At 45.7% G+C, this 15096-nt stretch overlaps 1 protein-coding gene across 5 annotated transcripts in view; it reads right to left on the bottom strand.

Annotated features, from left to right (window-relative positions):
• Positions 1 to 4679, bottom strand: part of LOC143767177 (uncharacterized) — an 81275-nt gene extending 76596 nt beyond the window's left edge. For 4 of the 5 annotated variants that reach the window (XR_013213678.1, XM_077255272.1, XM_077255269.1 and 1 more), the window contains exon 1: positions 4557 to 4679. Coding sequence is in view for 3 of the 5 variants with exons in the window: in XM_077255272.1 (XP_077111387.1) it covers positions 4557 to 4573 (17 nt within the window). In the remaining 2 variants the exon portion in view is untranslated. The remainder of the gene's footprint in view (positions 1 to 4556) is intronic. The other variant, XM_077255271.1, reaches the window with a different exon arrangement.
• Between the last annotated feature and the right edge of the window lie 10417 nt (positions 4680 to 15096).

Consider the following 15096-nt stretch of genomic DNA (forward strand, 5'->3'; position numbering starts at 1 on the left):
TTTATTATTTAGATAATGAAATGTATTTATAGGAACAATATATATATATATATATATATATATATATTTTTTTTTTTACACGATCTGACGTGCATAACTCCTGGAGGCTTCCCGGCGCCTGCTCTGAGCAGGCGCAGTGAAGCCACCTCCCTGCAGGACCCGGATGCCGCGGCCATCTTGGATCTGGGCCTGCTGCAGGGAGGAGGAGGTAAGAGACCCTCGGAGCAACGCGATTACATCGCGTTGCTCCGGGGGTCTCAGGGAAGCCCGCAGGGAGCCCCCTCCCTGCGCGATGCTTCCCTATACCGCCGGAACACTGCGATCATGTTTGATCGCAGTGTGCCAGGGGTTAATGTGCCGGGGGCGGTCCGTGACCGCTCCTGGCACATAGTGCCGGATATCAGCTGCGATAGTCAGCTGACACCCGGCCGCGATCGTCCGCGCTCCCCCTGTGAACACGGCCGATCACGCTGGACGTACTATCCCGTCGGTGGTTATACGGGCCCACCCCACCTCGACGGGATAGTACGTCCGATGTCAGAAAGAGGTTAAAAAGGTGCTTTAAGCCCAAAAAATTACAGGTGTTTCCTTAAAGGGAACCTATCAGCAGGATTGTGCACAGTAACCTACAGACAGTGTCAGGTAAGCGCCGTTATACTTATTAAAATTATACCTTGGTTGGTGAAATCCATCTTGTGGCTATTTCTTAATCTTAATTTTCAGTGTTGAGTTATTGATATGCTCGTGCTTCGGGGCGGCCTGTGGGGGGGGGGCTTGATGTGGTGCTCCGATGAGGCATTCATAGTGCAGACTGCTGACAGGTCACTGATCCCTCCCTGACCTGCCCCATAGTTTACAGCATAAATATAATATGTACATACTGAAGAAAAAACCCTTCTGCAGGCAGGTGCCGGCCATGGCACCTGCTCTGCAGCATAATCGCATGTGTACTGTCCTGATAATTGTGCTTGATGTTATTCAGACAGTACAAAGAAATACAGTTTAAAATGGTGCCACCTGCGTAGTAGCAGCTATCGGTGTATATAGAAGTGACCCTGTAGCTGCTATTACACAGGTGGTGCCACCTTGCTAGAGAAGAATAAAAATGTCCTCCTCCAGGATGGCACAGCCCGCGACTGCGCAGTACCAGCAATCGCCAATAGCGAGGGTGGCGCCACCTTGGAGGAGTAATTTTCTTCTTCTTTAGCCTGCGTAATATCAGCTATCGGATCACCTCTATATACACCGTTAGCTGTTATTATCAGGATAGTAAACATGAAATTATACTGCAGAGCAGGTACCACGGCCAGCACCTGCATGCAGAAGGTTTTTTTTTTTGGAGAATGTACAGTTATGATGTAAAATATGGGGAAGGTCAGTGAGGGATCAGTGACCTGTCAGCAGTCTGCATTATGAATACCTAAGCATAGCACCACATGAAGACCCCCCACTGGCCGCCCCGGGGCACGAGCATATCATTAACTCACAAAAAAAAACACGTTTTTCCTGCGGATTTACAGCGGTTTTTGTGTAGATTCCACTGCGGTTTTACACCTACAGATTTCTATTATGGAGCAGGTGTAAAACCGCTGCGGATTCCGCACAAAGAATTGACATGCTGCGGAATGTAAACCGCTGCGTTTCCGCACGTTTTTTTCCACAGCATGTGCACTGCGGATTGCGTTTCCCATAGGTTTACATTGTACTGTAAACGCATGGGAAACAGCTGCGGATCTGCAGCAAAATCCGCAGCGTGTGCACATAGCCTAAATCAGCCTTCTGTTTGCCAGGATATCCAAAACTGTATTTTGCCCACAACTTTCCTTATACTTGGTACAGTGGCAATTATCCCACCTTGCACAAGTGTCTTATTTCCCATCATATATTTAGTAGCAATGTATTCTGCAGCACTGGACGCGAGATTATCAGCACTCATCTGTCCACATGGAATGTCCTTATTTCAGATACTCCCAGGTCAATATCATAGGAAGGGAATGAACCCATCACTGTTTTGGAATGCAGAAAAATCCACGCATACACGGTAAGAAACCATAAGGCTATGTGCACACGTTGCGGATCCGCAGCGGATTGGCCACTGTGGATTCACAGCAGTTTTCCATGCAGTGTACATACCATGTAAACGTATGGAAAACGAAATCCAGTGTGTACATGCTGCGGAAAATACCGTGCGGAAACGCGTTGTATTTTCCGCAGCATGTAAATTCTTTGTGCAGATTCCGCAGCGGTTTACACCTGTTCTTCAATAGGAATCCGCAGGAAATCCGTGGTAAATCCACAGTGCGTTTCACCTGCGGATTTTGCAAAAACGGGGAGGAAAAATCCGCACACGAATCCGCAACATGGGCACATAGCCTAAAATTAGATACTGCTCACCAAAGAGCACAGAAAAATGCTTCAAGCACAATTTATTTATTGTTCACGTAAATTATTCAGTTATATGCAAGAATTACTGGATAGTTTCCAGGTTTGCATCATGGGGACCCCTGGATTATCTGGCCACTGATGTAGGGTGTTCTACCTGAACCATTGCCATCTTCTCCTCTACCTGTTGTGGTGGAAAGTAATTCATGATAAATTGTGTTTGGAGCATTTCCCACACTGATTAGAGTGCAGTTTCTCGCTTTACCCGCTGCAGTCTGATGGCAGCTCCATAGGAACCAGCACCGACCGAGCCCTCCACCCCGATCACTGGGAGTGCTGCCTCTCTGTCCTAGATGTGGCCTTGGTGTGACCTGGGCCAGTCCTGCAGGGGCTCTGAGCTGCCCTACACAGTGCACCCACCTGTCCACAGCTGTGTGCTCAGCACGGCACCCTCTACCCCAGCCACACTCAGCGCTGTGACCACTGTGCCCTTTCCCGTACACTCTCCATCCACACTCCCAGCTACATAGTGCAGACTCCGCACCCACCTGTCCACAGCTGTGTGCTCAGCACGGTACCCTCTACCCCAGCCACACTCAGCGCTGTGACCACTGTGCCCTTTCCTGTACACTCTCCATCCACACTCCCAGCTATATAGTGCAGACTCCGCACCCACCTGTCCACAGCTGTGTGCTCAGCACGGTACCCTCTACCCCAGCCACACTCAGCGCTGTGAGCGCTGTGACCACTGTGCCCTTTCCCGTACACTCTCCATCCACACTCCCAGCTATATAGTGCAGACTCCGCACCCACCTGTCCACAGCTGTGTGCTCAGCACGGTACCCTCTACCCCAGCCACACTCAGCGCTGTGACCACTGTGCCCTTTCCTGTACACTCTCCATCCACACTCCCAGCTATATAGTGCAGACTCCGCACCCACCTGTCCACAGCTGTGTACTCAGCACGGTACCCTCTACCCCAGCCACACTCAGGGCTGTGACCACTGTGCCCTTTCCTGTACACTCTCCATCCACACTCCCAGCTATATAGTGCAGACTCCGCACCCACCTGTCCACAGCTGTGTGCTCAGCACGGCACCCTCTACCCCAGCCACACTCAGCGCTGTGACCACTGTGCCCTTTCCCGTACACTCTCCATCCACACTCCCAGCTACATAGTGCAGACTCCGCACCCACCTGTCCACAGCTGTGTGCTCAGCACGGTACCCTCTACCCCAGCCACACTCAGCGCTGTGACCACTGTGCCCTTTCCTGTACACTCTCCATCCACACTCCCAGCTATATAGTGCAGACTCCGCACCCACCTGTCCACAGCTGGGTGCTCAGCACGGTACCCTCTACCCCAGCCACACTCAGCGCTGTGACCACTGTGCCCTTTCCTGTACACTCTCCATCCACACTCCCAGCTACATAGTGCAGACTCCGCACCCACCTCTCCACAGCTGTGTGCTCAGCACGGTACCCTCTACCCCAGCCACACTCAGCGCTGTGACCACTGTGCCCTTTCCTGTACACTCTCCATCCACACTCCCAGCTATATAGTGCAGACTCCGCACCCACCTGTCCACAGCTGTGTGCTCAGCACGGTACCCTCTACCCGAGCCACACTCAGCGCTGTGACCACTGTGCCCTTTCCTGTACACTCTCCATCCACACTCCCAGCTATATAGTGCAGACTCCGCACCCACCTGTCCACAGCTGTGTGCTCAGCACGGTACCCTCTACCCCAGCCACACTCAGCGCTGTGACCACTGTGCCCTTTCCTGTACACTCTCCATCCACACTCCCAGCTATATAGTGCAGACTCCGCACCCACCTGTCCACAGCTGTGTGCTCAGCACGGTACCCTCTACCCCAGCCACACTCAGCGCTGTGACCACTGTGCCCTTTCCTGTACACTCTCCATCCACACTCCCAGCTATATAGTACAGACTCCGCACCCACTCGTCTCCCCTTCTCCTGTGCACCAGCTGGGGCCACTACCACCCTCAGCGGATGCCCATGACGCTTCTACAGCGCCCTCAGCTTGGCTCCACACTCCCTGACGGTCCTACTGGAATACCAAGCATTCCCCGTGCACGCACAGCTGAGTCCCTTCCCAATACAGCCTCCATGACTGGGCACGGGTGACGGCATGCAGAGATAGACGCTACCTGTCACTCCCGCACATATAATAGGCAGCAGTCAATGCTGGTAAGTGACGTCACCAGCCGCGGCCAGGAGACCGCGAGATGAAACCCTCTGACAGAACGACGCAGCGGTTGCCATCACTCAAGATGGCCGAAAGAAGCGACGTGCTGATCTAAAAGCGGGTTCAGTGTACGCCTGGGAGCGCATGCGCAGAGGATCTAGTTTGTGTCCTAGGCTGCAATGTGGGTAGGGTATAGCTGGCAGCGTGCTGCGGTGTGCGCCTCTAAATAATCCTGGCAGTGCGCAGTCTCAGGCCGGCATCACACTAGCGAGTTTTACGGACGTATGAGCGCATAAATTACGTCCGTAAAATACGCAATACACACGGCCCAATGATTCTCTATGGCCCAGCTCCTATCTGCCGTATATTACGCATCCGTAATATACGGTCTTGTACGGCCGTAGAAAATCGCAGCATGCTGCGTTTGTCAGCGTATTGCGCAAAAAAATCGCCAATGAAAGTCTATGGCTGGAGTCACACTCAGCGTAAGACAATACGGTCCGTTTTTCACGGCCGTAATACGGAGAAATGTTCCCAAAATAGTGATCCGTTTTTCCTCCGTAGGCAGGGTGTGTCAGCGTATTTTGCGCATGGCATCCTCCGTATGTAATCCGTATGGCATCCGTACTGCGATATTTTCTCGCAGGCTTGCAAAACCGACATCTAATGGATTTATGTGCTCAAATGTTCGGGAAAACATATATACAGTATATATATATATATATATGTCATTGAGACACATATATATATATTCTGTATTTATATTTAATTCAGCGCGGTATCTGTGAACAGCCGGTAATTCAATTGCCGGCTTTTCATTTCTCCTTCCCAAACCCGACAGGATATGAGACATGATTACATACAGTAAACCATCTCATATCCCCTTTTTTTTTGCATATTCCACACTACTAATGTTAGTAGTGTGTATGTGCAAAATTTAGGCGCTGTAGCTGCTAAAATAAAGGGTTAAATGGCGGAAAAAATTGGCGTGGGCTCCCGCGCAATTTTCTCCGCCAGAGCGGTAAAGCCAGTGACTGAGGGCAGATATTAATAGCCAGGAGAGGGTCCATGGTTATTGGCCCCCCCGTGGCTAAAAACATCTGCCCCCAGCCACCCCAGAAAAGGCACATCTGGAAGATGCGCCTATTCTGGCACTTGGCCACTCTCTTCCCACTCCCTGTAGAGGTGGGATATGGGGTAATGAAGGGTTAATGCCACCTTGCTATTGTAAGGTGACATTAAGCCAGATTAATAATGGAGAGGCGTCAATTATGACACCTATCCATTATTAATCCAATTGTTTGAAAGGGTTAAAAAAACCACACACACACACATGATTAAAAAGTATTTTAATGAAATAAACACACCGGTTGTTTTAATATTTTATTGCTCTCTCAATCCATTTGAAGACCCTCGCTTGGCAAAATAATAAACCCACAATATACATACCCTCTGATGAACTGTCAGGTCCCACGAGGTAATCCATCTGAAGGGCTTAAAATATTTTACAGGCAGGAGCCCTGCTAATGCAGCTGTGCTCGTGCCTGTAAGCCCCGGCGAATGAAGGTAATGTAGGTCAATGACCTATAGTTACCTTCAGTCGCGGTGATGCGCCCCTGCTGGATGTCCTCATGAACTGCAGCCTGGGAACTTTTTCCCACGCTCCAGGTCATATGAGGACATCCAGCAGAGGGCGCATCACCGCGACTGAAGGTAACTATAGGTCATTGACCTACATTACCTTCATTCGCCGGGGCTTACAGGCACGAGCACAGCTGCATTAGCAGGGCTCCTGCCTGTAAAATATTTTAAGCCCTTCAGATGGATTACCTCGTGGGACCTGACAGTTCATCAGAGGGTATGTATATTGTGGGTTTATTATTTTGCCAAGCGAGGGTCTTCAAATGGATTGAGAGAGCAATAAAATATTAAAACAACCGGTGTGTTTATTTCATTAAAATACTTTTTAATCATGTGTGTGTGTGTTTTTTAACCCTTTCAAACAATTGGATTAATAATGGATATGTGTCATAATTGACGCCTCTCCAATATTAATCTGGCTTAATTTCACCTTACAATAGCAAGGTGGCATTAACCCTTCATTACCCCATATCCCACCGCTACACGGGAGTGGGAAGAGAGTGGCCAAGTGCCAGAATAGGCGCATCTTCCAGATGTGCCTTTTCTGGGGTGGCTGGGGGCAGATGTTTGTAGCCAGGGGGGGGGCAATAACCATGGACCCTCTCCTGGCTATTAATATCTGCCCTCAGTCACTGGCTTTACCACTCTGGCGGAGAAAATTGCGCGGGAGAGCACGCCAATTTTTTCCGCCATTTAACCCTTTATTTTAGCAGCTACAGCGCCCAAATTTTGCACATACACACTACTAACATTAGTAGTGTGGAATATGCAAAAAAAAAAGGGGATATGAGATGGTTTACTGTATGTAAACCATGTCTCATATCCTGTCGGGTTGGGGAAGGAGAAATGAAAAGCCGGCAATTGAATTACTGGCTTTTCACTAACACCGCTGCGTATTTCTCGCAAGTCACACTGCTGGTCCGTGTGGAATCCGTATTTTTCTCGCCCTCATAGACTTTCATTGGCGTATTATTTGCGCAATACGCTGACAAACGCAGCATGCTGCGATTTACTACGGCCGTAGAAAGCCATATAATACGTCGCCGTAATATACGGCTGATAGGACCAGACCCATTGAGAATAATTGTGCCGTTTGTTTGGTGAGTTTTACGGACGTATTTTCTGCGCTCATACGTCCGTAAAACTCGCTAGTGTGACTCCAGCCTATGGGGGCGAGATAAATACGGATTCCACACGGACCAGCAGTGTGACTTGCGAGAAATACGCAGCGGTGTTAGTGAACAGCCAGTAATTCAATTGCCGGCTTTTCATTTCTCCTTCACAAACCCGACATGATATGAGACATGGTTTACATACAGTAAACCATCTCATATCCCTTTTTTTTTGCATATTCCAAACTACTGTTAGTAGTGTGTATGTGCAAAATTTGGGCGCTGTAGCTTGTAAAATAAAGGGTTAAATGGCGGAAAAAATTGGCGTGGGCTCCCACGCAATTTTCTCCACCAGAGTGGTAAAGCCAGTGACTGAGGGCAGATATTAATAGCCTAGAGAGGGTCCATGGTTATTGGCCCCCCCTGGCTACAAACATCTGCCCCCAGCCACCCCAGAAAAGGCACATCTGGAAGATGCGCCTATTCTGGCACTTGGCCACTCTCTTCCCACTCCTGTGTAGCGGTGGGATATGGGGTAATAAAGGGTTAATGTCACCTTGCTATTGTAAGGTGACATTAAGCCAGATTAATAATGGAGAGGCGTCAATTATGACGCCTATCCATTATTAATCCAATAGTACGAAAAGGTTAATAAAACACACACACATGATTACAAAGTATTTTAATGAAATAAAGACACATGTTGTTGTAATATTTTATTAGACTCTTAATCCATCTGAAGACCATCGTCCTGAAACAAAGTTAAAAAAACAAACAACAATATTCCATACCTTCCGTTGTTATGTCCCACGAAGTAAATCCATCTGAAGGGGTTAAATCATTTTACAGCCAGGAGCTGTGCTAATGCACTCGCTCGTGCCTGTAAACCCCGGGTACTGAAAGGAAAGCTGGGTGACCTGTAGTTACCTTGAGTCGCGGTGATGCGCCCCCTGCTGGATGTCCTCATATGAACTCAAGCGTGGGAACTTTTCCAAGGCTCCAGTTCATGAGGACATCCAGCAGAGGGCGCCTCAACGCAACTCAAGGTAACTACAGATCACCCAGCTTTCCTTTCAGTACCTGGGGGTTTACAGGCACGAGCGAGTGCATTAGCACAGCTCCTTGCTGTAAAATGATTTAACCCCTTTAGATGGATTTACTTCGTGGGACGTGACAGATCATCGGAAGGTATGTATATTGTTGGTTTATTAGTTTTCAGAGCGAGGGTCTTCAGGTGGATTGAGAGAGCAATAAAATATTAAAACAACCTGTGTGTTTATTTCATTAAAATACTTTTGAATAATGTGTGTGTGTATTTTTAACCCTTTCATACAATTGGATTAATAATGGATAGGTGTCATAATTGACGCCTCTCCATTATTAATCTGGCTTAATGTCACCTTACAATAGCAAGGTGACATTAACCCTTCATTACCCCATATCCCACTGCTACACGGGAGTGGGAAGAGAGTGGCCAAGTGCCAGAATAGGCGCATCTTCCAGATGTGCCTTTTCTGGGGTGGCTGGGGGCAGATGTTTGTAGCCAGGGGGGGCCAATAACCATGGACCCTCTCTAGGCTATTAATATCTGCCCTCAGTCACTGGCTTTACCACTCTGGCGGAGAAAATTGCGCGAGAGCCCACGCCAACTTTTTCAGCCATTTAACCCTTTATTTTACAAGCTACAGCACCCAAATTTTGCACATACACACTACTAACATTAGTAGTGTGGAATATGCAAAAAAAAAAAGGAATATGAGATGGTTTACTGTATGTAAAACCATGTCTCATATCCTGTCGGGTTTGTGAAGGAGAAATGAAAAGCCGGCAATTGAATTACCGGCTTTTCACTAACACCGGTGCGTATTTCTCGCAAGTCACACTGCTCGTCCGTGTGTAATCCGTATTTTTCTCGCCCCATAGACTTTCATTGACGATTTTTTTGCGCAATAAGGTGACAAACGCAGCATGCTGCGATTTTCTACTGCTGTACAAGACCGTATATTATGGATGCATAATATACGGCAGATAGGAGCTGGGCCATAGAGAATCATTGGGCCGTGTGTAATGCGTATTTTACGGACGTAGTTTATGCGCTCATACGTCCGTAAAACTCGCTAGTGTGAGGCCGGCCTTATACGGTCTTCTACGGCCGTACAAAATTGCAGCATGCTGCGTTTGTCACCGTATTGCGCAAAAAATCTCCAATGAAAGTCTATGGGGGCAAGAAAAATACGGATTACACACGGACCAGCAGTGTGACTTGCGAGAAATACGCAGCAGTGTTCTATAAAAAAGCCGGTAATTCAATTGCCGGCTTTTCATTTCTCCTTCCCAAACCCGACATGATGTGAGACATGGTTTACATACAATAAACCATCTCATATCCCCTTTTTTTTTGCATATTCCACACTACTAATGTTAGTAACATGCTAATGCACTCGCTTGTGCCTGTAAACCCCCGGGTACTGAAAGGAAAGCTGGGTGATCTGTAGTTACCTTGAGTTGCGGTGAGGCGCCCTCTGCTGGATGTCCTCATGAACTGGAGCCTTGGAAAAGTTCCCACACTGGAGTTCATATGAGCACAGCTCCTGGCTGTAAAATTATTTAACCCCTGCAGATGGATTTACATCATGGGACATAACGACGGAAGGTATGGAATATTGTTGTTTGTTTTTTTAACTTTGTTTCAGGACGATGGTCTTCAGATGGATTAAGAGTCTAATAAAACATTACAACAACATGTGTCTTTATTTCATTAAAATACTTTGTAATAATGTGTGTGTGTGTTTTCTTAACCATTTCGTACTATTGTATTAATAATGGATAGGTGTCATAATTGACGCCTCTCCATTATTAATCTGGCTTAATGTCACCTTACAATAGCAAGGTGACATTAACCCTTCATTACCCCATATCCCACCACTACACAGGAGTGGGAAGAGAGAGGCTAAGTGCTGGAATAGGTGCATCTTCCAGATGTGCCTTTTCTGGGGTGGCTGGGGGGCAGATGTTTTTAGCCAGGGGGGGCCAATAACCATGGACCCTCTCCTGGCTATTAATATCTGCCCTCAGTCACTGGCTTTACCGCTCTGGCGGAGAAAATTGTGCGGGAGCCCACGCCAATTTTTTCCGCCATTTAACCCTTTATTTCAGCAGCTACAGCGCCCAAATTTTGCACATACACACTACTAACATTAGTAGTGTGGAATATGCCAAAAAAAAGGGATATGAGATGGTTTACTGTATGTAAACCATGTCTCATATCCTGTCGGGTTTGGGAAGGAGAAATGAAAAGCCGGCAATTGAATTACCGGCTTTTCACATATATCGCGCTGAATTAAATATAAATACAGAATATATATATATGTGTCTCAATGATATATATATATATATATATATATATATATATATATATATATATATATATATATATATATACTGTATATATGTTTTAACGAACATTTGAGCACATAAATCCATTAGATGTCGGTTTTGCAAGCCTGCGAGAAAATATCGCAGTACGGATGCCATACGGATTACATACGGAGGATGCCATGCGCAAAATACGCTGACACACCCTGCCTACGGATGACATACGGATCACTATTTTGGGGACTTTTCTGCGTATTACGGCCGTAAAAAACGGACCGTATTTACATACGCTGAGTGGGAGGCCGGCCTCAGGGTTTGGCATAGTGAGTTCTGGGCCGAATTCTGCACCTGTACAGCCAAATTCACACATCTGGTTTTTTTTCTGCGTTTCCTATTGTTATTTTTGCAGATAAATCATGGACCCATTACCATCAGCCTTTAACACTTTATGGAGCTAGCATTTTTTTATTTTACATATTTTTCCGTGGACCTAGATGATTTGTGCAGCCTCATTTTTGTGGGCCGAGTTGTAGTTTTGATTGCCATCCTGTACATGACCGTATAATGTACTACAACACGGTCACAGAATTCCAAGTGTGATGAAACAGTGACAAAATGTGTTTCCATCGTTATTTTTGGGGGTTTGTTTTTACGCTGTCAATTTTGTTGTGGAATTGACTTGGAAACATGATTGTTCGTGTCCGTCCAATTATGGCGATACCAAACGTGCCACAGCTTATTTCTTTTCATAATTAAGTGGTGAAAAAAATTCAGAATATTGTAAAAATAAAGTTTTTTTGCTTTGTGTCGTCATTTTCTCAGACCCGTAACCTTTTGTTGTAGGGAGGTAAAGTGACCAACCAAACACAATTCTGGTGTTTTGATTTTTGTTTTTCTCTTTACAGTATTTACTAATCAGGTTAATTAGTTTCATACTTTAATAGATCAGACTTTTACGGACACGGCGATGCCAAATATGTTTATTTTTTCCTGCATTTTTAATGGCATTTGAACCTGCAGTGATCACTTATGCTGTATACTCCAGTAGTGCAGTATATAGGGAAAATCTCAGTCTCCTGTGGGTTCAAATGAACGTATAAGGCCGGCGTCACACTTGGCGTAAGGGTATGTTTCCACGTTCAGGAAACGCTGCGTTTTTGACGCTGCGTTTTTCTGCTGCGTCAAAAACGCAGCGTCCAGATGTTACAGCATAGTGGATGGGATTTTATGAAATCCAGACTCCACTATGCGTTTAAAAACGCCTGCTTTTTTGCCGCGAAAACGCATGCGTTGTGCGTTTTTTCAAAACGCTGCATGTTGCTACTATGAGCAAAACACGCAGGTACACCACAGGTGACCTGCCAGTGACCTCAGGTGCAGTTTTGGTCAGGATTTTACTTGCATAAAATCCTGACCAAAGACTGATGCAATCCTGAACGTGGAGACATACCCTAAGACAATACGCCACGTATTATACGTCCGTACTACGGCCGTAATACGGAGAAATGTTCCCAAAATATTGATCCGTAGTCAGGGTGTGTCAGCGTATTTTGCGCATGGCATCCTCCGTATGTAATCCGTATGGCATCCGTACTGCGAGATTTTCGCGCAGGCTTGCAAAACCGACATCTAATGGATTTATGTGCTCAAATGTTCGGGAAAACATATATACAGTATATATATATATATATATATATATATATATATATATATATATATATATATATATATATGTCATTGAGACACATATATATATATTCTGTATTTAGATTTCATTCAGCGCGATATCTGTGAACAGCCGGTAATTCAATTGCCGGCTTTTCATTTCTCCTGCACAAACCCGACAGGATATGAGACATGGTTTACATACAGTAAACCATCTCATATCCCGCTTTTTTTTGCATATTCCACACTACTAATGTTAGTAGTGTGTATGTGCAAAATTTCAGCGCTGTAGCTGCTGAAATAAAGGGTTAAATGGCGGAAAAAATTGACGTGGGCTCCCGCGCAATTTTCTCCGCCAGAATGGTAAAGCCAGTGACTGAGGGCAGATATTAATAGCCAGGAGAGGGTCCATGGTTATTGGCCCCCCGTGGCTAAAAACATCTGCCCCCAGCCACCCCAGAAAAGGCACATCTGGAAGATGCGCCTATTCTGGCACTTGGCCACTCTCTTCCCACTCCCTGTAGCTGTGGGATATGGGGTAATGAAGGGTTAATGCCACCTTGCTATTGGAAGGTGACATTAAGCCAGATTAATAATGGAGAGGCGTCAATTATGACACCTATCCATTATTAATCCAATTGTTGGAAAGGGTTAAAAAACACACACACACATGATTTAAAAGTAGTTTTGAAGGAGACTCTCCTTCAGGCCCTGGGATCCATATTCATGTAAAAAAAAAAGAATAAAAATAAAAAATATGGATATTTTTACTCTCCGACGGCCCCCGGCTCTCAGCGGTGCAAGAGGTGGCCTCCGTTCCCAAGGATGCATTGCGCGAAGGCCGGAAATGACGTCGCAGTCACGCGACTGCGACGTTATCTTAGGTCCTGAGATAACCACCACATTATGGGTGTCAGGTACGAACATTCCTACATGAACAGTTTCCTGGAAAGTGGATTGGTCGTCGTGGGCCAGTTGAATGGTCACCAAGGTCTCCCGATCTAACCCCATTAGACTTTTATCTTTGGGGTCATCTGAAGGCAATTGTCTATGCTGTGAAGATATGAGATGTGCAGCATCTGAAACAACGGATACTGGAAGCCTGTGCTAGCATTTCTTCTGCGGTGTTGCTATCAGTGTGTCAAGAGTGGGAGAAGAGGGTTGCATTGACAATCCAAAGCAATGGGCAGCACTTTGAACACATTTTATAAGTGGTCATAAACTTGTAAATAACTCATGAAATAATAAAGTTACGTTAAAACCAATCACACCATTGTTTTTCTTGTGAAATTCTCAATAAGTTTGAGGTGTCACATGACCCTCTTCCCATTGAAAAAAATAAAGTTGGATCCAAAATGGCCAACTTCAAAATGGCCACCATGGTCACCACCCATCTTGAAGTTACCCCCCTCCCATATACTAATGTGCCACAAACAGCAAGTTGATATCACCAACCATTCCCATTTTATTTAAGTGTATCCATATAAATGGCCCACCCTGTATATGATAGTCCATAGAAACGTGACTGAGGTATATGGAATTTTAAACTAAGTAAAGACAGAATTTTGGTACAAGGGCCCGATAGGTTGATCGCTTTGGTTGATTTAGGGGGCTATGTGGAGGCTAATACTGTATATAGGGGTATGTCAGCATACTTAATTCTCAGTATTAAGTCATACTATTAATATAAAAAATATATATATGATATATATGTAATCTTGAGCAAAATTAATTTCAGCATATTGGTGTGGCTCCACAGTCATGGTCTGTCATGTGGACCCTTGGGAAAATTAATCTCCCACCCTGCTCTATTTTGTATAATACCATGTTATGTATAGTGTTGTACATAAGGGAAAAATTTGCGCAGCGTGCCACTAATCTCTGTCGTTTGCCCACACCTTCTAACCTGCCCGGGGTCCTGGCTACTCTTATCTGTACCTGTTTGTGAGCCAAAATCAGGAGAGGAACAATCAGAGGAAAAGTATAAGGAACGCATCACCACTTTTGTGTTTATCGCTCACTCCTGGTTTTGGCTTACAGATATTGAGGTATAAGGGTATGTGCACACGTTGCAGATTTGCCTGTGGAATTTCCTGTGCAGATTCTTCCCTCTCTTGCCAGAAAATGCAGGTGCGTTTTTGCTGCGTTTTTTCTATGAGGATTTGTATGTGTTTTTGAAAGCTAAATAATGATCTATCATTGAACAAAAAAAAAAGATTTGTGATGTCATTTCTTGTCCAACCTCCTCTTTTACATTTGTTCAACCCACACTCCATTACACACAGATAGATAGACAGACAGAAAGACAGACAGATAGAAGGAATGAGATAGATAGATAGAAGGAATGAGGCTGGCGTCACACTAGAGAGTTTTACGGACGTTTAAGAGGCGCAAAAACCGCATTGCACACGGACCAATGTTTCTCCATGGGGCAGCTCTTATCTGCCGTATATTTCTCAGCCGCATTTTACGGACGTAGAAAATCGCAGCATGCTGCTTTTGTCAGCGTATTGCGCAAAAAATCCACCAATTAAAGTCTTGCCAACGAATTACATACAGAACACTGTTTTGGGAACATTTCTGTGTATTGCGCCCGTAAAAAACGAACCATATTTTCCTACGCCAAGTGTGACGCCGGCCTGAGATAGATAGATAGATAGATAGATAGATAGATAGATAGATAGATAGATATACAGAAAAAACGAGGCA

The sequence above is a fragment of the Ranitomeya variabilis genome, chromosome 4 (assembly GCF_051348905.1).
Source record: "Ranitomeya variabilis isolate aRanVar5 chromosome 4, aRanVar5.hap1, whole genome shotgun sequence".
NCBI classification, from domain to species: Eukaryota; Metazoa; Chordata; class Amphibia; order Anura; family Dendrobatidae; genus Ranitomeya; species Ranitomeya variabilis.